The sequence below is a fragment of the Tursiops truncatus genome, chromosome 14, assembly GCF_011762595.2.
Source record: "Tursiops truncatus isolate mTurTru1 chromosome 14, mTurTru1.mat.Y, whole genome shotgun sequence".
In the NCBI taxonomy this organism is placed as follows: Eukaryota; Metazoa; Chordata; class Mammalia; order Artiodactyla; family Delphinidae; genus Tursiops; species Tursiops truncatus.
This window is the reverse complement of record NC_047047.1, coordinates 53909272-53936917: the sequence shown is the minus strand read 5'-3', so window position 1 is coordinate 53936917 and position 27646 is coordinate 53909272. Positions and strand designations below refer to the sequence as shown.

General features: G+C 44.6%; 1 protein-coding gene across 8 annotated transcripts in view; it reads right to left on the bottom strand.

Moving 5' to 3' along the window:
* THADA (THADA armadillo repeat containing) overlaps positions 1-27646 on the bottom strand; it is a 313717-nt gene that overhangs the window by 77092 nt on the left and 208979 nt on the right. For all 8 annotated transcript variants that reach the window (XR_012325717.1, XM_073791400.1, XM_073791399.1 and 5 more), the window contains 2 exons: positions 20778-20893; positions 43-137 (listed from right to left, as the gene is read on the bottom strand). Coding sequence is in view for 7 of the 8 variants with exons in the window: in XM_073791400.1 (XP_073647501.1) it covers positions 43-137; positions 20778-20893 (211 nt within the window). In the remaining variant the exon portion in view is untranslated. The remainder of the gene's footprint in view (positions 1-42; positions 138-20777; positions 20894-27646) is intronic.

The following is a 27646-nucleotide window of genomic DNA, read 5'->3' as shown; positions in this document are numbered from 1 at the left end:
ACCTGTAATCATTCCAAAATATGATACAAATATGACTCATACCTGGCCGGTTGTCTTTTGAGGGTTTGTCAAGACAGCAAGTCAACAGGAAGAGAATATCAATATACACAGCTCTGGTCACCAAACATGGATTTTGCCTAGAAAAGTAAAGAACAGAAAATAAATTGATATTTTCTCTCTCTGAAGCCTGAGTCACAGAAAAGAGAAAATGGGTATTTTCTACCAGGCACGTCATGACGCTCAGAGTTGTAATGAATGCTAAAAATGATGGACAGTCACCAATGGTGAGAACACACGAGCAAGTCAAGGAGAAAATGAAGTCCTAGTGCATATGGTGGAGGTTGGGGCTGTGAGTGTACGAAACAGAGAAAACTCTATGCTCTGGCTCCAAAGAAAATTAACTGAAAACAGAAGACAACCAATATCTGATCCCAGTTATTTGGAAACAAGGGGGTGGGGGGAATACGACACCATTTTCTGTTATCTTCCTCTGAACTGGACAAATTTAGGGGGAAAATCATTGGTTATGAATATCACTGATTTAGCATTTCGGAGGAGAATTGCACTCACATATGATAAACCATATTTACGGACTTAAAATAACCAGCTGAAAAAACAAACACGCGAAAAGCATTAACAAACGCTGCAACAGACATTCCTTTCCCGATAAATGAGATTTTTTTCTTTTTTCAATAAATGGAGCAGCTCTTTTTTACGCTTTGAACCACACGCTGGAAAAAGTAAGTGGGCTCCGATTTAGGGGGTCTAGATAAAAAAGAATGAAGACCTTCATTTGAGTACAGCACCGAAAGTCCCCGGCTCTGAGCCTCAGTTCATATTGACCATGAAAAGGGCCCAAACCTCCTTGGTGCACTAAGAACTCAGGGCAAGCAGTAGAAACAGTAGGGACAGATCTGGGTTTGAATGCTGGCTTTGCCACTTAGTATCTCTGTGACCTGAATCAGATTCCTGAACGTGTACAACTGACACCCTAATCACCTCACCTCACGGTGAATCACTGTGAGCATTGATGTGGTACATTCCCTGCCCTGCTCCCCCGCCTCCGACCTACGATGAGGGAAGGGCACAAGTTCTGGTTAGTATATTTCCATCTGGCTTGATCCCTCAATCCATCCTTCTCACTCCCTGTAAATTAACAGTTTTACCATTTCCCTAAAGTTTATTCACGCTCTGTCCTGAACTGCCCATATCCTAGGGATACGCATGATTTGCATGAAAAGGAAATCAGATACTTTTACGTTAAAACTGTCTTGTTTCAAGGTCTCCCCATTGTTGACCTGCCTCACTTCTGTCCCACTGACTTGCTTCACCTACAGTATCTGCTTGCTCCCTGACATAACTACTAGTTTATGTGTATACCTCACATTTGGCCTAATTTCATACCTACGCCTGGCTATTTTAAAAAATTAGTTTTAAAAAACAGGTAACACATGCACATGGTATAAAAATAATTCAAACAGTACAAAAGGGTATGCAGTAAAAATAAAGTTCCTTTTCCATGCCCCCACCATCTACCCACATGTTCTATTCCCCTGAGGCAACCGCTATTACTACTTTCTACAGTATACCCTGCCAGACACATTCTATTCATTTACAAGCATCTATCTATAGCTACCCACTTGTTTATTTTTATATAAGTAGTGGTTTACTACATACTAAGTTCTGAGTATTACTTTTTTTCCTGCTAATATATTTTAGATATATCATTCTATTAAAAACAGAGATTGTTTAACTTTTTTTTTTTTTTTTTTTTTGGTACACGGGCCTGTCACTGTTGTGGCCTCTCCCGTTGCGGAGCACAGGCTCCGGACACGCAGGCTCAGCGGCCATGGCTCACGGGCCCAGCCACTCTGCAGCATGTGGGATCTTCCCGGACCGGGGCACGAACCCGTGTCTCCTGCATCGGCAGGCGGACTCTCATCCACTGCGCCACCAGGGAAGCCCTTGCCTTATTTGTTAAATGGTTGTGAACTGCTCCATTTCATGGATGTACCTGTCCCCTACTGAAATAATTCAGATTGTTAAAGATACTTTGCTGAAAACAACGCTGCAATAAAGATATATGTAACTGAGTTTTATGCATATGAATGAGTACTCAAAAGAGAAATCCCTAAAAGCTGAATTGCTGGATCAAGATATTTGCACATTTAAAATTTTGCTTGATTTTGATAAGATGCTCACCAAAGAGACTGTACCTATTTATACTTTCACCAACAGTGTGTAAGAATCCCACCCACCAACAACCTGACCAACACAGTAATTAAACTTTTAGACCTTTGCCAAGCTAAGTGAAAAATAGTATCTCATTGTTTTAAGTCACAATTATTTTATTATAAGTGAGGTTAACCATCCCTTCATATGCTACTCATATGAATTTCCTTTTCTGTGAACTGTAATCAAATCTCCTGTCCATTATGTTATTGGTCTTTTCCTTATTGATTTGTAGGACCTCTTTGTATATTAAGGAAATCTGCCCTTTGTCACATGTGTTGCAAATATGTTTTTGCAGTTTATCATCTGTCTTTTAACTTTATTTATATTTTTTTGCAATTCAAAAATGTTTAGTTTTATGCAGTCAAATATATTAATATTTTTATCTATGCCTTCTGGATTTTATGTCATGCTAACACTCTAACCCTTCTCCAAGATAAATATAGATATACATTTTTAAATTTTCCCATATTTTCTTCTAGTACTTTACAGTTCCTTTTTTTGTTCTTGTTAACATTTTGATCTATTTGGAATTCCCCCTTCCCAAATGTTACCCCTACCTTTTGTCTCTATCCAATTTTCCCCAGGTCAGTCCATAACTTGACCTGTGAAGTTGAAAAGCCCACAGTCTATGAAAACTTCTTTAATGATATTTCCAGTTCTGGCATTTCCACTGTTTAACAGGTGGGATATCCTCCCCTCCCCGCAGAGAAATGGTCACTCAAGAAAGAAAGCAAGAAAACCTAATGCCAGGGGTTAATGAATTATCAGACATGAAGCACAGGGCTGAATAATAAATGGTCTGCAGATAGCAGGTGGAAGGCCTCCTGAGCATCCAGCTTTGAGCTAGGTGCTGGGAAGAGATGCACATGAAATGATTTCTGACCTCGGAGAGTTTTGTCTCATTATGGAGACAGAAACAAAGACAAACTTCAGGACAGGATGTAAGGAGTTAAGGGAAAGAACATATTAGGGTGGACTGGAGACATGGAAATGGGTTTATGAAGATGTAATTCCAACTGGACTGTGAACGATGGGAAGAATTTAGATAGACAAAGTTGACAAGGAAGGGGATTTTGAGAGGGGGCAATAGATGTAGGAAGAAATGAGTTTGGCTTGTCCAGGGACCTGGAGAGACCAGTCTGGGAAGACAGAGAATGTATTGAGAAGGTGGAAACAAGAGTGAGGCAAGCCAGGCTTTCAGGAGTTGGGATACTCCGTGCTAACTGGTGCTCCTTGGTGTGCTCCTTGCTCCATTTGGCCTCATAGAGTCATAGCTTCTCACCCTAGATGTTTTTCTGCTGGTGAAGCCATATGGAACCATCAAGGGAAGTTTTTGGGAAACTGGTTTGACTTTCAAGTCTGGAGGAACTCAGGGGCCTCCCCTCCTACCCCTGACCCTACAGGGTTTCAAGCCTACTTTCCATGAGATTTTTAGCTAGGTTAATATATATTTTTTAAATTTCTAAATGAATAGGGAGGAAAGGCTGGCAATCTTTAAAGCCCCTGCCAGGCTGAAGTGTTCTGCATCTTCTCTCTTTTTTTTTTTGGTGGTACGCGGGCCGCTCACTGTTGTGGCCTCTCCCGTTGAGGAGCACAGGCTCCGGACGCGCAGGCTCAGCGGCCATGGCTCACGGGCCCAGCCGCTTCGCGGCATGTGGGATCTTCCCGGACCGGGGCACGAACCTGTGTCCCCTGCACCGGCAGGCGGACTCTCAACCACTGCACCACCAGGGAAGCCCTGCATCTTCTCTTGACCTGGCACAGGCTGCCGAGCTTGCAGGCCTCCTGGGACACCGCAGGGACCACTCTGACTGCTCCCATAACTGTGAGGCTCTAGGCCAAGTCTAACGTAGTCTAACGAGATCATGGGAGGCTCCCTCAAAGGCTGCTGCTCTTGATTCCAGGAAACAGAGAGGATCTGGGGCTACAAAGGAGTCCATCCATGGCTTCTCCTTTGAGACTGACTCGGAGAGAAATTCTGGCCTGGAGTCCACTGTTCGAGGCTCCACCCTCGAGGACAGCCACAGCCTCAGCCTCAGAACATCGCCGTCTGGAATCAGAGTTGGGCTTCACTCTGAACTGGCTTCTAAGTCAGGAAAATAATTTTTTTTTCTCTTTCTTTTTCTCTCCCTATTACTCGATGTTTGTTCTGACTTGGAAATGGTACGCTGTGAGTTCAGGGTGAGCCAGAGGTTTGTTCTCGGTCTGTCAAGCCACTTTGATGATGGGAATAAAATCCTGGGAAAGAGCAAGCCAGCTGGACAGGAAACCAAGCCACAGGGTTTTGGTGGGTTTGGGGATTTTTTTCTTCCCCCAAATGGAAAAATCCTGGCATGGGGCATGGTATAATAAAGATTTAGAGTGTTCGAAAAAAGTCAGGAGTGGTCAGGGTCTAACAGATGGGCTGAAAAACAGCATAATAGTGGTTTTAGAAGGAGTAGCAGGAATCAGGTACTACGAGGACTAAGTTTACATATATAAAATGAAATGAAGGGCTTGTTAAAATTCTTTCTTCCACTCTTTTTATCATTTGTCCCTTGACAAACACCCACCTGAGAACCTGATCTCTGAACTTCATTAAACCTCCTGCCCTCTCTCCTGGAAGTTGGGAGAGGCAGAAGGCAGGGCCGAGACAGGAAGGCTTCCCAGACTCATCCACAATGGTCCTAGTGTCTAGAGGACAGCAGGAGCTCTTGGGAAGTCTGTGATAAATTATTCACTTCTCCTGTCCCTTCCGGAATTCCAGTGGCTGCAGAGCTTTTTAACTGCAGCCCATTCATTCAGAAAACATTTACTAAGAGGAAACTGAGAGCCAGGAATAGTGCCAGGGTATGGAAATATGAAGATGAAATGCTTCAGTGACACAGTCACTGCCCTCAAGGAACTTAGAGTCCTGAATAGTGTTTTTCAAACTGTAGGTTATGATCCATTTTGTTAGTTATGAAATAAACTAGTAGGTGGTGACCAGCATAAGAGAAAGAAAGGAAGGAAGAAGAAGAGGGGGATGGAGGAGGAAGGAGAGAGCTAGCTAGGGAAGGGAAGGAGGGAGAGATGAAGAAAATATAATCCCAGTACATTAAAGTAGTCAGGGTAAGCATCATTCCCTTAAATTGTTTGTTATACACAGGATTTCTATAAAATCCTTGCCCAGAAAGATTTTTTTTTTTTTTTTTTTTTTTTACTGATACACAGGCCTCTCACTGTTGTGGCCTCTCCCGTTGCGGAGCACAGGCTCCGGATGCACAGGCTTAGTGGCCATAGCTCATGGGCCCAGCCGCTCTGCTGCATGTGGGATCTTCCCAGACCGGGGCATGAACCCGTGTCCCCTGCATTGGCAGGCGGACTCTCAACCACTGCGCCACCAGGGAAGCCCCAGAAAGAATTTTTAATAAATTATCTTTGATATGATATAATTTATAAAATGTAATAATTTTAAGTAAAGATATTGATTGATTTAGTCTAACTCCTTTCTTTTTCTTTTCCAGGTTATAAGTCACCCTCTATTATACTGAATGGTATCAGTGGGGTATGCTTGATATCCAAAATGATGGTGGATATGTCGAATGCTAACATTCCCAAAATTGAATACTCGAATAAATCTTGAGTAAATTCTCTCTCTGTTGCATTTTTTTTTTTTGCAGACTTTTCATATGTTACATAGACAGTAAAATATCAAACTATACAAGATTTCATAGGTGTGTGTATGTGTGTATATATGTATATATATGTGTATATATACACACATATATACACACACACACAGAGTACAAAGTCATCTGTAAAATGTATTTCTTGTTGTGAGTGGCTGTCAGAAAACCTTGAAAGCCACTAGTTTAGTGACAGAAACACACAACCAATCATATGGTATGATGGGTGCCCAAAGGAAGGGTTGACAGAGTGAAAATTAAGGATGGGGAAGGGGGAAATGCCTAGGTGAGCCCAGAAGTGCCTTGGCAAAGCTGGAGGATGAGGGGGAGTCTGGGAGACAGACCGTGGACAGAATGACCCCAGCAGAGGAAGCACCATGTCCAAAGATGACAGCATGTGACATGTTTGAAGAATAACAAGAAGTGCAAAGAGGATGTGGAAGGGGAGGGACAGCAGGAAACGACAGCGGATGGGTGACATGCCCCAAATGGGAGTGCTGAGGAGTGACCTTTAAGAGCTCCAAAAGCTCCAAAGGGTTGAAGCGCTAGTGGCACCCCATCGATCCAAGTCATGCTGGAAGGCTGGGATCCCTGCTCATTAGCATGAAGCCTTGGTGGGTTCCCTGGAAGAAACAGTTCACTTTGGACATACAAAACTCTTCCAGAAGAATTCACTGCCATACTCAGTGGGCTGAAAACAGCTGTTCTGGCTTTAGGCCACTAGCGTTTGTTAAGGTCTCTAAGTCCGGAGACCATATCTGGACTTCAACAGAGTCAGGGTCTAAGGTCACTCCAGTCTCCAGGGAATTACTCCCGCAGAATCCTGATTAGACTCATGGCTTAACTTTATGAATCTAGAAACCTTTACTAAGCACCATGGGGGACATCCTACTTGGAACAGAAATGGAGGGAGGGGATAAGGTTCTGGCCTTGAAGAGCTTATGGCTGCGCGCGTGTGCGTGTGTGTGTGGGGGGGGGGGGTATGTGGAGAAAAACAAAACACACAAAAAACAGTTTTAGAGAATGTCATGGAGGAGGGGTCTGGAGACATGGAAGGATTTGGCTAGTGAATGGAAAGAAGGAATTCCAGGCAGGAGAGTTCACTGGAGCAAAGATACAAAGGTGGGAACATGCTTGCCACATGCCGGGAAGAATGAAGACCAGAAAATGAAATAGGTGCAGCTGGCCAGCTTGATGGCTTAGAATGACTCTGGGTCGTGAGTCCTGGCAGGGCCCCATCACAGTCCATTGTGGGCTCTTCCTCTAATCTGGGCTCCTACGTGGGCTCACTCCTACACAGGTCACTTCTGGTCTCTACCACAATGAGTACAAAGCACGAGCAGCCTCTCACTGTGGAGCCAGCAGTGGAGTTAATGAAGCAATATCCCGGGGACCACCACCGGGCCTGAAATAGGCTGCAAAGAAGAAAACCCGAAAAAAGAGAGGGAAAGTAGGTGAGAAGGCAGGTGAGAAGCCGGGCCGGGGGTTGGGGGAGAAGAGAAGGTAAAGAGAGCGGAAAAGTAGTAGAAGAGGGAGGAGGGAAATAGTCTATAACGTGTTCCCACGCCCTGCCATGGCCCCCCACTGGACACATGTCTAGCCACGCCGTGTCCTGTATTTAAAACTCACTTCAAAGCCTGTCCTCTAGGAAACCTTCCCTGACTAACCATTAGAGAACAGCCTCTGAGGACAGTCTGAATGGCTGACCTGACGGGCTATTTTTTTGACCTTCCTCTGGTCTCCCAGAGATCCCGCTGGCCATCTTTGTAGTCCTCGGCAGTTTGAGACTCTGCGACAGGGCAGCCGTCTGCAGACCAGACGCCGCCTCTCCCTACATTTGGTTTTAAAAGGAAGAGCTGCTGTGGTTAGGAGGCAGGAGGTACTTCTCTGAGGCAGGCTACATTAAGTCATATAAATGTGGAAGTGTAAATTAAATAAAAAGAACCCCTCTCTCCCTTCTGACTTCCATTTTCACCACAGCTCCCAGCCAAGCAAACATCATACGGCATTCCTGGAGAAACAATAAGGGATTTGTTTAAACCAAGATGCCAAACGGTCATGAATTGCAGAATATATACTTTTAAACAAGTTATTTTCCCCCGCTGTAACATCCAGAATTCAGATCTGCATGAGGGGCCAGCTGGCAGCAGCACGCAGGCCCCGACTGGCTACCCGGGACTGCTCGTTTACCTTGCCCTCCCCTGGGGGAGGGGAGGCGGGTGACGGCAGAGCTGCTTTTTTATGGTTATGTTCCAACTTCCATCCAGCCATTCTTGGTCTGGAGTTTTGCAAGTGTTTATACTCACACCCACATGTATAAGCTGCCCCAGAGCCCTCCTACTTGGATTTTCCTTTTAAAGTGAAGCCATCTTCGTGCCCTGCTCTGGTGGTTGACCAATTCGTAAGGAATTCTTACCAAGTCGTCATGCACAGAGCAAGAGACCATGAGCTGTGAGTCTGTCCAGAAAGGGACCAAATGTCCAGCCATGTGCTACAGAGCACATGGGGCCGCCCCTGGAAAGGCTGATTTTGTCCCTGGGGGACGGAATCTGAAAACAGGGGGCCATAATCACTTTACCAAGGTTCTGGGTCGGCACTCCGCAAAGGCAGGCCCAGGCAGTCTGCACAAGGCCCTGGGGCACTTCTTAGGTCAAGGTCGAAGCCACAGCCGCCTCTGCTTCCCTGGGAGTGCCGCTGCTCAAGAGGAACCCCACAAGCTCAATGCCAAGGCTTTGCCTTTCCCTCCATGAAAGCTCACCTGCCTTTTCAGAGGACTCCCAGGGAGCCTCCCACACCCCCAGAGGCCCTCATATTTTTCCATCTTTCTATTAGGCATCTTTTTCTCATTAATGTACTAACACTCAAGTTATGTGTACAGAATGAGGAAAAAGGGACCTTGTGTGGGGCTTGGGATTTGTTCAAAGCCTGAAGAAACCGTTTTAGAGGGTGTATGTTTTTTATTCCTTTTATGAGAGATGCATGTTTCCCCCCTTCTGTGACTTGTTTAAAAGTAAAGTTTAATATGCTGCCAGAGGAATTGCTGGTTAATAACTTAATAAGCAATGTGCTAGGAATTATGGGAGAAAAGTATTATCCAAGAAAACTTTTATTGTACAGTTTGGGGCTTGGAGGATATATAGCTTCAGTTATTATATAAAATGCTAACAGAAGTCCCCTTTCTTTTCAACCTTACTTTCTTCCTAGAATTATTAAAATAGGATATATTAAGTGAGGTGAATGAACACTTCTAGAAGCTGCGTGAGAAGTCTGCATGTAGATCACAGGTGAGAATTTCTAACAGTCCAGTCAGAACTCTGCTAATGTGAACCTGGCAAAGCACACACTTGGAAATTAGCCTTGGCAATAATAATAATATCAACGGCATTTTATTAAAAGTTTTATCTTCGGGCTTCCCTGGTGGCGCAGTGGTTGAGAGTCCGCCTGCCGATGCAGGGGACACGGGTTCGTGCCCCGGTCCAGGAGGATCCCACATGCCGCAGAGTGGCTGGGCCCGTGAGCCATGGCCACTGAGCCTGCGTGTCCGGAGCCTGTGCTCCGCAACGGGAGAGGCCACAACAGTGAGAGGCCCGCGTACTGCAAAAAAAGAAGAAAAAAAAAAGTTTTATCTTCAAAAAATATTTTATCTTTAAAAGATTCTTTTTTTTTTTTTTTTTTTGCGGTACGCGGGCCTCTCACTGCTGTGGCCTCTCCCATTGCGGAGAACAGGCTCCGGACGCGCAGGCTCAGCGGCCATGGCTCTCGGGCCCAGCCGCTCTGCGGCATGTGGGACCTTCCCTAACCGGCGCACGAACCTGTGTCCCCTGCATCGGCAGGCGGACTCTCAACCACTGCGCCACCAGGGAAGCCCTAAAAGATTCTTAAGAGAGAAGAAAAGTAGGCATTATTATTCTCATTTTTATAAATCAACAAGGTAGCTCATATAGCTCAAGTGACCTATCCAAGATCGGGGCAAAAACCAAGAATAGAACCAAGGTTTTCTAGACAAATTGTATCCGTGTGTCCCAAACACAATCAGATGAAAAGTGAGACCCTGTGCCAAACAATTAGGGTATTTCGGTTTGCAGCCACGCACTCTGGTGCTGTGTCCTGGTCACCAGTGTGGTGAAGAGCAAGGCTCTGAGCACAGCTGCTTCAACATGGCTGATGATGCAGACAAAGACTTAGCTACCTGACAATAAATATTCCCTATATTTGCTTAGCTCTTTTGTACCTGCATACCCATTACTCACCATGTCCTTCCCCACCCTCACCTATTGCACATTTTGGAGCTTCCAACTTTACAGACAAAAACTGAAGCCCAAAGAAGTTCGAGGCCACACATCACTGGTTAGTAGTTGAGCAGGTGCCAGAACCCAGACCTACTACCCGCGAGTGCACCCTGCCTCCCTCAACCTCAGGGAGGTGCGTTCACAGCTAGAGGCTTTTCCACTCACCCAGTGCCTCTCCAAGTGACCCTCCCTGTGGTCACCCAGGAACACAGGGCCTTTGGGCTGGTGAGGGTCCCTTCCGGCTCAAGGGGGAATAAGCTCCCGAACGTGCGTGGGAAGCTATTTCCAGAGGCCTGCAGGACAGTCCAGTCGCTGAGGAAACCTGGGCATCACTGGCAGCTGAGGGGAAGGACGACAATGAGGCTTCGGAGGGTCTCTCTCAAGTCCGCTCCCTTGGCCCATTCACGTGAGACCTGCCCACGTGCCCCACAAGCCTTCCTAGGGTCAGCCCGAAGCTGGCCACAAAGGACAAATGCACCAAGGCTAAGTCAGCTCAGTATGAGGACAGAGAAGCAGGAAGTCAAGTGAGGCCTCAACAAGTGCTCCTGCCAGGTCTGTGTGCTGCCTGAAAGCCTGCCCCCAAGTTACTGACTTGAGTTAAAGGCATTGCCTCCAGAAGATCACTACTGAAAAACAGTTGTACTACCCAGAAAAATTAACTTATTTACACATTAGCACTTGGTAACATGTGAGCATGATTTGTTGGTCATACCAAGTGGCAGTCAGCCAGCTGAGAGTGGATTTCTGAGGAAAGGGGAATCTAGAATAGCAAAGTTTTGATGGCAATAAGGTCTAGTGCATGGTGCCCTATCCAAGGAGGGCAGCTCAAGGGCCTGGGGTTGTGGTATTTTCTGTGAGGATGATCAGGCTGCAGCAGAGGAAGCGAGAGAATCAAGAGGCAGGAAACAAATTTGCTATTTCTTGAATACATCCCTAATTTGGGCTATCTTCGGAGCCAGACACATCTGTCAAGTAGGAAGAAGTCACTTGCCCCCTTGTGTCTATTTTCCTGTCTACAGATAGTGGTTTGGATTAGATCTCTGGTTTGAAATAGGGAGTCAGGGTGCTCTCTGGAGTCCCTTTTGGGGCTCCCAATGGCTGAGAAGCTATGTGGGTGGGCCTCCAGGCCCCCATCTCAACTTGCAACGTATTTGCCATCTCTATTATCTTGAACATCTTGAACTTCCACTTAAGCTTCTGTTTGAAGAAAGGATTCCACTGGATTAGATGATCTCTAAATTCCCTTTCCTGCTATAAACGCTGTGGTTCTACGGTCTTCTTAGCAACGCTGAACAGACAATAGCCATGAAGTCTAAAATGCACACAAGCAGCACCTCTATTCCCAACTCTAGCTGCCCAGGCAGGCCACAGGGGCCTCCAAGTGCCAGACGGAGCTGGTGGACTGCTACTAGGGAGCTTTTGTTAGCCTCCCCGAGGGGCTGGAGATTTTGTCCATCACTGAGAGAGGCTGGAGAGATTTAACACACCCCTCAGTGTATCTCATGAGCATGGAGACAGCAGCCTATTTACCAGTGTAAGCCTGAGCTTACTGACTTCCTCTTAACTCTTGGATCAGATCCAAATTCCTCTGGCTGACATTTAAGGCCTGCCACAACTGGTCTCTTATCAAATCTTGCACTGCTCTCCAAACACACCACGTCTTCTCCAGCTCTAATCCCCCACTGGCCCACATGCAAATGCCTTCTCCAACAGTGTGCCACTGTACATACTGTCCACCATCTTGATATGCTCTTTTCTCACCACTTTTGGCGTTTCCAAATCACACCCATGCTCTAAGACCCTGCTCAAATACCTAACTCCCCTAGAAAGCCTTCCCTGGCTATCCCAGTCCACATTCTTTTTTGAATTCGTATACTTATTATATGTACTACAGAGTTAGAATTCTACATGAATGTCATTGTTGGTTGTTTCACATGGATAAGCTCTTTTCAACTAGACTGGATCATAGCTAAACTTTGACAATAATACAGACTTAATTATATATGCCTAGGTGGTCCCCATGATGCTGAGCACTGTACTAAGATTCCTTCCTTTGTACTTGGGCAATGAGACCTTCACAACTTACTTAGCAACATAGGCTCTATACCACTATAACTTCACTTATTCTCCAATCTATGAAAATTAACCTTATCCAACAATTAAATCTCACCTAGTCTTTAAAGACTTCTCCCTTCTCCAACACATCCTTGACATTCCAACCCCTACTAGCTGGCTCCTGTGATACAGTCTGACCTCATTCCAGCACTTACTAAATTCTTACTTCTTTACAGTTACTTAAATCCACACCTGTCTTATTCACTTGGTTTTTGAAATAGGGACAATATCATTCGTCTCTATGTTCCCCACTGTGCCTATGACACTGCTTTGTACTGTCTGTGAATCTGAATTGGCTTGGATTCATTGGGAATGGCTCAGTGAAGGTAACCAAGGTGTTGATTTACCCAAAAGATGAAGCATGTCACATGCTAAGAAAAAAAAAAAATAACCCACTATATTAGAGTTTTACATAATACTGTGAAAATGTGTTGAGGCCATTTAAAGCCTGCATCCCTTGCAAGCCGGGCAATGACAACACTGCCCAAATCTTCCAACAACAATACCCCAGGAAGCCAACAGCTACAAGTGGAGCAAGACAGATATTTCTGAGCCCTTTATCAAACTAATTACTACCTCTAGGTTAGGTCTGCAGATTTCTATATTTAAAAGTAGAAAGTTGGGGGTTGAATTCTTGATGTGCAGTTGCATAAACAAACTATCTTTATTTCTCACCGCAATAGGAAGAAGCTTTGATCTTGGGCAACTTATTCAAAGGCACAGTTTAATATACTGATCATTTCTGACTGCTTTTACCTGACTAGTTTCCATAAGCTTAGTCTGTCAACAAGAAGTATATCCTATATTCTCAAGCTTCACTTCTTAAACAGCTTATTCTTTTAAGACGTAACATATTTTTAAACGGAATATCCAATGAAGAAAATGTTTTGCACCTTGTCCATTGCTTTGGGTTGAAATGTGCTAACTTAATGTCTCTCTCTGTTTTTAAAAATACAAACAGGATCTCATCCCGAGATATCATGACCTTGAACATTCCTGAGAAGTCTGAAAGGGAAGTGAACAAATGTCAACAAGTTTGGGTCTAAAATACACCAACTTCATTTCTCTCATCATTCAAATATGTGTGAGGCTCAAAGAGACTTTGAATAGGCTGAGCTGGGGGATTAAAGAGGGGTCCTGATGAGAATCTCCCTCCCCAATAAAATCTGGGGGTTGAAAGAAAAGCAATTAAAAAGGGGGCAGGGGAGTACTGGGGAAACTTTTACTTTGAAAAAAAGAAAAAGAGCGTAGAAGAAACAAACCCAAAGCAAACCCAACCCCCAGCAATGCCTGGAAACTTGCTATGTAAGTAACCATCCCTGTTAAGGCTTGCTTCCCTTAAAGTTTTGGCAGGGACCACAAATGATAGCCTTAAAATGCCACATGATCATCTGAATATTTTAACAACCCACCCCGACTGGATTCATTTCAGCAGCATGGGAATGAAACGCAACCTGCAGCTGTGGCAAAGGGCTGGGGCCCCTCAGAGCAGTTGTGAAAGAAGGACCTCTTGCCTGGGGAGAGGACTGGTCTAGAAGGCACGAGGGATTTGGGAAGGGCTAAGGGACAGTGGGAAAATGGAATCAGACCTAAGTCCCAGGATTCCTGCCTGGGAAGTGGAGTCTCTCGTGTGAATAAATCTGGCGGTTAGAAAATAACTGCTGTCTTCAGCTGTAAAGCAAAACAGAACCCTAAACCAGGACTTCTGCAGCTAGCCACAGAACCCGCTGTGGCAGAACTGGGATTGCCACACAAAAGCCAGCCCTAGCTTTGTCTCTATAAGCATATTTTCCTTATGTATTTAAATCCCAGGCTTCCAGGTTCACACCACCTCAGCTTAGTGGGGGGACCAGTAAGAAGTAGAGAAAATGGGGAGAGCACATGAGAGTATGGCTAATGGGATGGACAGGGAAGGCAGTACTAGGGAGATGCAGAAGCACACGGAGGAGTGACAAGGGGGCGCCAGGAGCACTGATGGGGAAGCTGGATAGGAAGTGCATGGATCATACAGCTAACACTTTCTGCAAATAAGAATTAACTTGGGGTAACAAATCATTAGATCCAGCACAAAGAGGAGGTCTTCAACAAACATAAGCTCCCTCCATCAGCACTGTTTTATTCAAAAATTTATTTCCCAAGGTTGATTTCCTAGTAACCTTGGGACCTGTTCTTGTATTCTTGAGAGGCTGTTTTTCTCACCAGAATATCAGACTGTTATTTTTCAAAATGATAAATATTCACTGCATGCCAACAAAGCCTGGGTCCTACCCCAGGCACTGAGTCCACTGGGATGGCTGCCCGGACAAGGGAGTGTGGACTTCCCGTAGAGAGCACTGGGGCCATGCGGTCCCCCTCAGTGCAGGTCATCCCAGGTGGATGGAGGAAGGATTCTGGGCTGACCCCTTCAGGAGCCTCACCCTCTCCCACGGCTCCAAGCTCCAGACACAAGCCCTGAGAATGAGGGTGTGAAGATGGGAGTATTTCAACCGGCGGGGTGGAGCTGGGTGCTCACAGGGGCTGGCTCTCTGACCCTTGGCCCTCAAATACTGTCTCAGAACCAGCAGCATCAGAATCACCTAAAGCCTGTCAGAAAAGCAGGATCTCAGCCTCCACCCCAGACCTACTGAAGGGAAGTCTTCACTTTAAGGGGCCCCCAGGTGATTCATGAGCAGATCTGAGAAGCACTGTTCTAGAAAATGCTTCAGTTATCACCATTCAAAGCCCTGACGTAAAAACACTGGATAGATGGAAGCAATGGGGTCCAGCGGAAAGAACCCAATGAGGAGCAGGGAGTTAAGCTCTCCACAAACGTTAGCTGTTGTCAGGTAGTTGTTACACCCTGGTCAGCTGTGTGAAAATGGGCAAATCCCCCAACCTCTCTGGGCTGAACTTTCCCATATGCATGGGGATGGGAGTGGATTACAAAAAACTTTATGATTCTTTCCAGTTCTAAAGTTCTAGATCTGTGATTCTATTTGACGAGACTGTTTTGTCGCCCTCTCTACACTAAAGTAGGGGTTTTAATAAGCAGTTGCTGTATTTAATATAGCCTGGCATACAGCAGGGCTTAATAAATATTTGTTGAATGAATGGGAAATAAACTTGAGTGGCCAGTAATGGAACAATGGTAAGGTAAACTTAATGCCTGATTATTCAGGTGACAAAAATATGCTACCTTTAACAAGTGATGTTTTCAAAGATATTTTTCTTATTACAAAACCAGGCAAAAAGCAATTTACTTTTGGCAACGCGTAGACAGTAAAAGTAGAAAGCAAAGCAAAAAAGAAAAAATTATTATAAGAAGTCAGGACGATAACCTTAGAGGAATGATAGAGTACAAAGAGTTTTTTTAATGTTTGTTATTAAAAAAATTTTTAAATTGTGATAAAATATGCATAATATAAAATTTATCATCTTAACCATTTTAAGTGTGCAGTTTAGGAGTGTTAAGCACATTCACATGGGTGTACCACCAATTTCCAGAACTCTTTTCATACTGTAAAACTAAAACTCTATTAGTTGAACACTAACTATTTCCCTTTCCCCAGCCCCTGGTAACCACCATTCTACTTTCTGAGTCTTTGAATCTGACTACCCCAGGAACCTCACATAAGTGCAATCATGTAGCATCTGTCTTTCTGCCATTGGCTTATTTCACTTTGCATAATGTGCTCAAGGTTCATCCATGTGGTACTGTGTGTTAGAATTTCCCTCATTTTTAAGGCTTAATAATATTCTATTGTCCATATATACCACATTTGTGTATCCATTCATCCATCAATGGACACTTGGGTTACCTCTACTTCTTGGCTATTGTGAATAATGCAACTAGAACATGTACAAATATCTCTTCAAGATTCTGCTTTCAATTAATTTGGGTCTATACCCAGAAGTGGAATTGCTAGATCATATGGTAATTCTATTTTTAATTTTTTTGAGGAAACACCATACTATTTTCCATAGCAGCTACACCATAAAGAGTTTTCAATAAGAGCAAATGCTTTCACGATACTGTTAAATGGAAAAAGTAAGCTACAGCTTACACATATACAGCATAATCTCAACTACATTAAAAAAGCATAGGAAGAAAGATGAAGTAAATAACATGAAACTGTTAACCAATAACAGTGGGTTCCACTAGATGTTGGTAAGAGTAGACTTATATTCTCTTCTTTTCCCTAATTTTCTATGATGAGCACAAACTACACTGACAGTCAAGAAAAAAATGTGAAAAAAATTCAGTAGGACACATTTTTCTTCTTGGTCATCACATCATCCATTGCATGGAATCTGACAGTCCATTAAGTTTACCACATTTACTAAAAGGACACACACACACACACACACACACACACACACACACACAGAGGTTTTTCTTTTTATAACCAAAGGAGACGCTAGATAACTGAATTGATTTCTGAAAAATTTTAAGCCCAAAATAACAGTAATTCCAACTCTCAATCAAAGTAAATAAATCTTTTCTCCTCTTTCTCTTACTTGACAGGGCTTTTTAAAAGTCCTTCCTATTCAGGTGGGACCTGTGATCCAGCTGGGACAGAAGAGCTGGAATCTGTAGCAAGGGCAGCAGCCAGGGCCTCGAGCGGGGCTGCACTGACCTCCTCTCCCACAGTCAGCCTCGCCAGGCCACCAGCTGACCCCGAGTTTCACTCAGTTTCTGGCCTGGGTCAGCTTAGTTCTCCTTCAGTAGTTGGTAAACTGCCTTTGCACCAGGAGAGAGACAGTAAACTGGATTGGGGAGAGCGGGATGGAGGAAAAAGGGGAAGGAAGGGACTTGAAGGATTAACCAGCTGATTTCCATAAAGGCTTTGACATCTTGGAATGAAAAGTGGCCTGTAAGAGCAGAAGCCCAGTCCCCTACTCGGGCCATGTTGCCAGCTGGCCATTCATCACCAAAAATTCCCCAACAAATCCATGGCTATTGCTTAATCACCTCATATAAATCCCTATTAATCTTGCAAAGTCAAAACACAAATATATAACAAAAGTCTTTATTTTATATGCCCTCAATTTCGGGGTTAAAAATTTAAAAACGGAACTGGTCATCCAATGGCTCCAATGTACTTTTTTTTTAAACCCCTTTTTGGGGAATAAATAAATTACATCCTCACTAATGTTTTTGTACACACTGGACTGAATAAACTCAAGCTAATGATCAACATAAATTGAAGAAGGAAAAAGGTGTTAGTGCTAAAATTTAAACCGATTTTTTTTTTTTTGGCAATAACACTGACATTTCAAGCTATACTAAAAAGATACAGAAAATCCTTAGTAGGCACAAAAGAACATTTATTCCTCTTTCTTTTGTAAATTTCTATGGACATAAAGGAGTGTCTTCAGCAGCCAAATTTGGAATGCTCTGCATTGTAATGGTTTTCAGGGGAAAAGAATGTGAGAATGTAAGTCAGGGGTTGGCTTTGAGAAGGGCCCACTAGGACCCATAAGTGGCTCATCTGAGCATGGGGCTCCCGGTGCAGACAAACATCTTCTGGGACAACACTCTCTGAGGACCTCAAGGGCAGGGCAGGCGTGCAACAGGCTGAGGCTTCATCACGTATATCTGATTCTATACCTTCCTATTCAGGAAACTCAAAGCTATCCTGCCAGTGACGTGGATAATCCAGAAAAACTGACACGTGGCTTTGGGATACATTGTGTTCTGGCCACGTGTTTTCCTTTCAAACTCTATTCCAGGCTCTGAACACATCCTGCTTAATATGGTAAAAGTGAACTGGGGAGCAAGAGGAAGCCTGGTGTTAACAGACCACCCACGGAGTATAAAGTTCACACTTGGATAATAAAGAGTTGACTGTACTGGAAACATAAAAGTGGCTTTCCTGGACTCTGGGCAAAGAAGGTGGAAACCCAGTGAATTTCAGTGATTCATGCCTTTGTTTTCTAGGCCTGGAAAATCATGGAGGAAAATCAGAGAATGGGGGGGGAAGGGTGGATGCAGACAATAATGAAAAGACTGATTAGAAAACTGCAATTTTCTAAGTGCAATTAGAAGGCCAGGGGGACTTCTCCAGCTGAAGACGGGGCTGATGGCAGCTTTGTCATCCATCACAGGGAACTGCACAACATGAAGGCCCATTCAGATCGCTGGCCTATTACTCTATCTCCTCCTTCCCAGCCAACAAGCAGGAATTGACTCAGGAAGCCAACAGATGATGAATTTCTATAAGGGGTAGCAAACTAAGGGGGCAGAAATTTACCTTCCTTATAGAACTTTAAGAACAGGAGATTCAGATTCTGTCTTGGGGCAGTCCTGGCTGGAAGCAGGAGTTTCAATAGGATCGTTTCCCTGACTTCCTGATCCCCAGAAATAATAGCTACGAGGACCAGGCCTACTAATTGGTAAACAGATGAGAGTACAAATATGATCACAATTCTTTGTTCTCTCAAAAAAGCCATCTTGGGAAGTTCTCTAAAAGCCACACAGAAGCCAAATGATACTAGGCTCAGGGGAGCAGTTTATGAACAGTCAATGAACTCCTGTTCTCTAAATAAAAGAGAGAAAACAAAAATCGTACTAAAAATGAGAGGCTAACCATTAACCATCACTTTACTGGCATTTCAGATACTAGAGAATTTCCCCATCACTATCTCTGGCCAAAGATACAGGTGTTTAGACAAACATGGAGACTCACATCTCTACCCACTGAGGAATTCTTCACTGGGTTGCTTTCCTTTCACCAAGCGGCCTCCACATATCTCCTCAGCCCCATTCTCTGCTACACATACCTTATACTTTAGGTTTCAGAAGAGCTAACTTCTTTCTAGTTCTCCACACTCACCATGTCATTTCATATTGCTATGTTTTTGCCTATGACATTCCCTGAGCCTGGAACACCCTGCCCTACCCTGGCCACTTGGCAAAATTCCCAACTCTTGAAGGCATCCACCCTCCAAATGCCGGGCTACTCCTGTACCTACTACATACATTTGTTATCATACTCACCATATTCGATGAAAATTATTTATTTACACATCTTCTCACCACCTGGATGGGAGCTCCTTGAAGCCAGGACTAATTCTTTCTATACCTTTGCATCCCTACATCTCCTAACACAGCGGCTATCGTGTAGTCTATGCTCGCTCACAAGACTTTGTTGAATTACACTGATTTGTGGGTCTCACATTAACCATTGCTTGTCTTGCCATATAAGATGGGAGACCAACAAAAGTGAACAAAAGCACATTTTTTGAAAAATAAAAAAGAGGCTGTTATGTTAGACAACCAACATACTAATTATTAATCAAAGGCAATATACCACAGCATGGAATGTGGTAGCCTATGGGCCTCTGCTGGACCCCCCTTCTCCCAGAATCACAGAGGATGTAGCAGTGGGTGGGAGGCCCTTGCAGTAACACAGATTTTGAACAGAGTGTTACAGAGAGGACTCCTTGTGTATTCGAGAGAAATTGAGAAATTCTTTTTGCTCCATCTTTCACATGGTAAATGTTCTAAGTTTCAGAAAAAACTAACGATGGCAAGGATGAATAAAAGAAAAAAAACGTATCCACTCTCCTTTGCCTTGCTTATTCAATCTTCTCTACTACCTACCCAAAAAGGCAATTTGCATGTCGTTTTCTTATTCACCTGCTCTGGGCCCCTCTGCAGCTGCTCAAGTCTAACATCAATCTCTCATCTCTGAGCTGCAATGGTACCTGATAGTTTGTACCACATGATTTAGTCAATTACTGCCTTTCATTGTTAGGATATCTAACACAGGGCTGGGCACATAGCAGGTATTCATAAAAACAAGCTGATTGGTGGACAGATAAAAAGCCATATTACATGCCCCCCAGCCACACAGCAGTTTTAGAAAAATTGTCAAGAAAATATTTTTCTTTCTTTACCACAACCCAAAGTTCAAAAAAGATAAATACTCCTGGGCTTCCCTGGTGGCTCAGTGGTTGAGAGTCCGCCTGCTGATGCAGGGGACACGGGTTTGTGCCCCGGTCCAGGAAGATCCCACATGCCGCGGAGCGGCTGGGCCCGTGAGCCATGGCCGCTGAGCCTGTGCATCCGGAGCCTGTGCTCCGCAACGGGAGAGGCCGCAACAGTGAGAGGCCCGTGTACCGCAAAAAAAAAAAAAAAAAAAGAGATAAATACTCCAATAAGTTTAGAAAACTCATGCCAGTGACTTTTAAAACTCCCACAACGAGGGGCTTCCCTGGTGGCACAGTGGTTGAGAGTCCGCCTGCCGATGCAGGGGACACGGGCTCGTGCCCCGGTCCGGGAGGATCCCACATGCCATGGAGCTGCTGGACCTGTGAGCCATGGCCGCTGAGCCTGTGTGTCCGGAGCCTGCGCTCCACAACGGGAGAGGCCACAACAGTGAGAGGCCCACATACCGCAAAAAAAAAAAAAAAAAAAAAACAAAAAACTCCCACAACTAGAAACAGCATTTCTCCAATGTATTCCTAACCCCTGATAACTCCATGCTCACGTGGGGCTTTAACATACCTCTTGGCCAGCCAGATTTTGGCTTTAGTACAAACAGCGACGTCAGCCAGCTCCTGCTGAAAGTATGTATTCATTCTGTATTTGGAGTCTGAGAAGGCTTGTAACAAATGAAAAACCTAAACCAAAAAAAAGAGAAAAAGCAATATCCTGCTGTGAAAATATATTTTTCCTAAATGTCCAGTTCCTCCCTTTTAGGTTTCCTTAAAACATTCCCCTCAAAGAAAACAGACACCTGCAAAATGTGGCTCTGGTCTCTTTGCAGAAAAATCATGTTGGTCTTGGAGGATGCAGCAGGTGGCGAAAAACCAACGTCTTTCATCTGTACCTGTGCTCTGGGTTCCTCGCACAAGTCCAAAAAATGAAGATTACTCTGTGACCAGTCATTAGATGCCAAGAGCTTATTAGTTACAAACAACCTATAAATTGATTTTAGCAAAGAAATGCAAACATCTTTCTCTATCTTAGCAGTCTCATATGGAAAAAAAAAAGTACTTTTTAAAGTCAAAATCTTACTACACAGGAAAAATCAAATGTCTGTGAGTCTAATCTGGTTTGGTGTTTATCACAACATGCTTGGCTAAAGAAGCAGGCCGCAATGATGCTTGCCTTCGCAAACAGTGGACAGTGATGTCTGTAAACTATTTAGGTTTTTTAGATCTTCCCTGAGATGTCAGGAGCCGAGGGAGCACTGCAGACACACCCCACTTTCTTATTCTTGCATGACATTATATATCAGAATTAAGCAGAGAAAGACAAATCCTGTTGTATCTCTCCAGCAGCCTATATTTAGAATGAAGGCCACAATTCCAGCAAGCACGTGCCATAGGCCGTGCGTGTGTGTGTGTGTGTGTGTGTGTGTGTGTGTGTGTGTGCGTGCGCGCGCATTGGCACGTGCACGTAAGTGTATCTTGGGTTCACTCAGTGATGACATCAACAAGGCCTTTGTGAGAAGTACAAACCTGCAGCAGAGAACAAAAGTGGACAAGGGCGTAAATGGGATCCACTGACCTTAGCCAGTGTCAAGGGAAAAGACATGTCAGAGAAATCCTTCAGTGCCCTTATCAAGGGGAGGAGGAGGGTGGAGCAAAGCAAGCACAGATAAACACATCAAGAACTTGGAAAGTCTATTTTAATCATCAGTTTGTTTTCTTTCCCTATTGTATCCTTTACCAGAGCGGCACATGATTCTACCTAAGTAACAAGATTCAACTTTTTCTTCTCTCTTTCCTGTCAGTGAGGGACTTGAGAGTTAAATACAGAAGGAAGCAATGAGGAAAACCAAGAGGCCAAGATAAGAGATCCAGAGTCATCAGACTCTAAATGGGTATGAGCTGGCAGGTTTTCCCGGGTCAGAGATCTGCTATATGCTGAGCACCTGTGGTTTAGAGAGTCAAAGGAAATTTTGATTACTTATTTTATGTAACTGCTATTAAAAATTTTTTTCTTCCTAAATGGAAGTAATTGTACAGGAGAAGGCACACAAGTCCCCATGTGGAGACTGCAAATGCTTTCTCTAATAATTTATTCTGTTATTTCAGAAGCAACCGATCAACCATCACTACTTCACCGCACTCCCCACAGGGACTCACACCGCCCGTCGTGAAGTCTGGAGCAATGAGTCTGGCCGGGGCTTCTGTTCTTATGCGATGACTGCCAGAGTGAAAAGACTACCTCCCTCTGCCCGAATCCCCAGCATCCTGAAAGAGCTGGCAAAGCCACTGGGCCTAGCTTTACTTCTCTCCACAGCTGCACAAAACCAACCACCAGGGCTTTTCATGGTGTCACAGGATTATAATTAATCAGCAGACACCAGCAAAATACATGACTTTGGAATTTACTTGTAAAGAAAGCCGTGAGATTTTCAAACGCCTCTCATTTAGAAGCAATCACTTCAAAAATAACTCCTGATGGATGTTTAAACTTAGTCCTATATTTGCTCACCTTACTTGGCAAAAACAAGGCTGTTTTTGAAACGCTTGGTAGCTCTGGTTTATGAAAATCGGCCTACAAGTCCATCAATTCTGTCACCTTGGGCACAAACCAGACAACAATTGTGATCCTGGTTATTCACCAGGAAGGGAGAGCGATCTATTTACATGGAACAAATGGAGGGGGAGGTACGCTTAGAAGAACCTCGGTGGAAATAAGCACGTAGGAGAGACAGAGTAATACGAGTGAAAGACAGGGTCAGAGAAGACAAGCAAAACAGGGGGCAGGGGAGGAGAAGGAGCAGAGAAGCCAGAGGGAGGGGAGAGGAGAAAAAAGGCTTATGAGCAAATGTATGAAACAGGTTCCTATGTTTTTTGTTCTTTTTATAAATTTATTTTATTTATTTTATTTTTGGCTGAATTGGGTCTTCGTTGCTGCGAGTGGGCTTTCTCTAGTTGTGGCGAGCGGGGGCCACCCTTCGCCGCAGTGCACAGGCTTCTTACTGCGGTGGCTTCTCTTGTTGTAGAGCATGGGCTCTAGGCACGCGGGCTCAGTAGTTGTGGCTCGTGGGCTCTAGAGCGCAGGCTCAGTAGTTGTGGCACACGGGCCCAGTTGCTCCGCGGCATGTGGGATCCTCCCGAACCAGGGCTCAAACCTGTGTCCCCTGCGTTGGCAGGCGGATTCTTAACCACTGCGCCACCAGGGAAGCCCCAGGTTACTATGTTTGAGATAACTTTTTCCTTCAAGATAATTAATGAAAATATTTGAAAATATGATTACCCTCATATGGCATTAAGAGTGCTGGGTTTGGGACTTCCCTGGCAGTCCAGTGGATGAGACTCTGTGCTTCCACTGCAGGGGGCACAGGTTCAATCCCTGGTCGGGGAACTAAGATCCCACAAGCCCCATGGGGTGGCCAAAAAAAAAAAAAAAAGAGTGCTGGGTTTAATTCTCTCAAGAAAAATGAGGCCATCCTTTGCATTCAGTCCAAAAGTGAGGCCAGGCCCCTGGAACTCTGGTCCAAGGTCAGATCCGGGAGCTCCAGGCAGCTCCCAGGAAGGATCATTTGTCCATCAGCTCTGAAAGGACAGCAGGGGTGAGGCAGCTCATCCTCCTCCCGTCCTTTCCTAAAGTTCTGGTCCAGAAGAACTTCTGGGCAAAGAGTGTGGTCAAGCCCAGGCCTGGGATAACTTGGAAACAGCCTATAATACAGGACTGTATCAAACCAAACACAGAGAAACTGCAGCTGCCAGACCGGAGGATGATGACTGAGAACAGGAGAACTCTGAGAAGTTTAGTGTCACTTTAGGTGTCTCAAATTTGCAACAGGATTCCAACATTCAGTCCACAAATATTTATTAAACAACTATTATTACCAGGCACTGTCCTAGGGGCTGCAGCAGAGAACACATAGAATCCCTGCTTTCCTGCAGCTTACATTCTAGTTGCAGATAAACAGAAAACCAATCATTTCCCAGATGCTGCCTGGTTGGGATTTATAACCTGCACGATAGCATCGCCATCACTTTGCTCTTATGCGTGGCCTCACCCTTCACCACATCCAGTGCAGAGCAGGAATTCAACAAGCATTTGCTGAACTGATGTCGATATTGGATGCCCCTTCCTGTATTAACTCTGCCTTTAAGACACGTGCCCATGGGTCTGGTGAGTTGCTGTTGGTGCCAACCCCATGTTAGGAGCGGAAACACAGAGCTGAATAATACGCACTCCTCACTTCAGTGGATTCCTAACCCTAGTAGATTCCTAATCCAGTGGGGAAGGCAGGGAGGCTGGACCAGTAGTAAGAATGTAGCCCTGTGGGCGGGGCAAGGAGCACAGCCTTCGGAGCCAGGAGGACTTGGGTGGAAACCCAGTTCCTAGCTGTGGGGCTTTGGGCCACTTGTTCACCTCGGTTTCCTCGCAGTAAAGAGTATAATAATGTCTACCTATCTGACAGGACTGTAGAGAGATTTTAAAGAATATATATGTAGAGTACTTGGCACACGCTCGGCACCTGATCCAAATGCTAGTTCTCTTTCTGTCTCCTCCCTCCCTTCCAGCCCCCATTCCAAAAATAAACAGAGATGGCTTTGCAGGAATATCATATTTGCAAATATGAGATTCATATTTGGCCTTGAAAAGAATCTTGCCAGAATTGGGGAAAGAATATGCAAGCAGAGGAAAGTGAATTATTAAAAACTGTTAAAGAGTATTAAAACATTGGTATTGCCAACAACAAAAAAATGAACCTTAAGGTAAACTATGGACTTTAGTTAATAATAATGTGTCAATATGGGTTCATTAATTGTAACAAACATACCACTCTAATGCATGCTAATAAGCCAACTGGGGAGAGGGGCTGGGGAAGAGAGGAATAACATGGAAACTCTTTGTACTCACTTTTTCTATAAATCCAAAATTGTTCTAAAAAAACCCGTTAAGTAAAAAAAAATATTGGGACTGCTCAGGGGACAGCAAATAGTTGCGTGTAACAATATCACAGCCAGGGTGTGCGTAGGGTAGCAGGAGACACAGCTGGAGATGGGTCAAGTCAGACAAAGAAGGATCTCAAAGGCAGCATCGAGGGATGTGCATTCTGTTCTGGAGACAGCAAAGACCTCCTCAGACAGAGCTCTTATGTGATCAGATCTGTAATGCGGAAAGAAAAGGCCAGGGGCAGTGAGGCGGCTGGACCAGAAGGGGCAGGGTGAGTGAGACTACTGCCAGTCTAGACAAAAGGTGACGTTTGAAACTGGAGCCTGGAAACCAAGAAGAGCTCGTGGACCAAAAGTGGCTGCAGATGTTTCATTCGGCCTACACAGTATTTTGAAATCATCATTTATGAATTGGGAGGTTTCACATCAGAATCACCCTGATGTCTAAACTCTTTTGAAAAATGAGAAGATCTGACAATTTGCTTTTGTGACACCCCCCATCACTCCTCCCCAATCTAAACGATGGCAGCAGTGGAATGCAGAGGAAAGGGTACATTTGAGAGATGTTTTGGAGGCTGAAGAAGCAGGACTTGGCAGCTGCTCTAGACCTGGAGTTGAGGGTCAGGAAGGAGACCTTCCCTCAGGCAGCTGGGGATCGAGGGCCATGCTTCAAGACAGGGATCACGAGAATATGCGGCAGGATTGGGAATGAGGGAGGGGGATTTAATGAGTTTGGTCAGGAATATCCATGTGAGGCTTGTTAGGGTAATTTATCTTCCAAATCAGGAATTCTTTTGAGAGTGAAAAAGAGCTCTATTAATAATCACACTGGGACAGACCAAGACTGTTGGTGACCTCCAGCTATAGCAGGCCCCTTGGAGAAAGGTTAGAATGGACTTAGGGGTGTGTCCAGCAAAAAAAAAAAAAAAAAAAGACAACAGGAGAAAGCTTTATTGACTTTAAACAGCTGTGACCCGGTCAGAAAGAGACAAAAAGCACACAGAAAACAACCAAGTGCAAAGCAACATCATCACCCATGACTATCACAGGAGGCCTGGGACTGCCCAGAGATGAGCTGGTCACACCTGCCCCGAGGAGGGGGTGATCAGGAAGCAGCTAGAGCGGACTAAGACTTCTTGCCCCCGAGATGCAAAAGACTTAATGAAACTCCAGGAGGATCTAAGAAAAGTCTGGAGAACAGTTAGCCTCTGCCCACCCCCATCCCCACTCTAAACACAGAGAGACTGAGGGGAGCCCCAAGCATCTGTGTAAAGCATGGGGTCCATGCTGGCAGCTTTGAATCTTAAAAGTGACTCCACAGAGCAAATGTAATGCTCTTTGAATAAATGCCACAGGCCCAAAAAGAGTCATGAGGCAGATCCCTGAAAAAACTTGTGCTGCACCAGTAAAGTATGTCTGGTTTATGCTGCTGGACTAAAATAGTGACTTGTGTTAGACAAGATCAAGATGATATATGGCTGTTTGGGAATGCAACACTGAGATGGGTTTTCCTCTTCACTAAGCATGGCTTCCAGGCAATTTTCCCCTTTATAAAATCAACAGCAGCTGAGCTCCAAAAACCAGCAGGATCCAGCAATAACAGGACCAGGTTAGACAGGCCATGCGAAAGGACAGCCCCAATAAGAAAAGGGATGCTCATTTCAGAGGTCAGATATAAATGAGGTGAAGGTATCATAATCAGGAATAATCCCGAACTCCAAAGATCAACAAATTTATCCCCTTTTGCAGCTGTACTTCCTTAAAAACAAAGTCTGGTCTTCTAGTGCAGCATGCAGACTGGGGGCGAACACTTCTGCCCCTATCACATTCAGCCGAGTATAAAATTTCTGTATCTGCTCTTCTGCCTCCTGGCCTTCTCCCCGGGCTGCTCCAACCCCCAAAGCTAAGTCAGAGCCACATTTTTCCAAGCCCAGTGTTTACACAGGATTTTATTTCGGCTGGTAAAACATCTGTATTTTTTCAGGGACTTAAATAAATGATCTATGCCGGGAATGTACAGTATAGGGTGATGTCAGGCCCCCTTTTCTTCTCAACTCACTGGGCAGAACAGGCAAACATTGTTTCAGCCTGTGGCTGGGAATGCGAATATTTATCCTGTCGACTTAATTCATACAAACAGAACTAAAGGCAGGGAGGCAGGCAGAAGTATTTTATGGCTTTAAGTCAGACTGAAAGGAGGTGGGGTGAGAAGGGAGATGGCTGAAGGAGGAATCTAAACTTTCTAATTCACAGAAACATGCCTAATCGTTATGACTGCCAGGAAACGGATATATCAAAAATTATTTAAAAGGCAGATTGTGTTTCTATGTATGTGTGTTGGGGTGAGGGTGAAGCTGGGAAAGTAAGAGAGAGAAGAGCTCTCTAACTTATATGCCACTTCTAATCATTACAACGTGGCTGAGGATTTGACTTCCTGCTTTAGGCGCACTCATCTTATCCTCAACTAGACCACGGGCTTCTGGGTCCCGTGGCGCAGAGCACAGT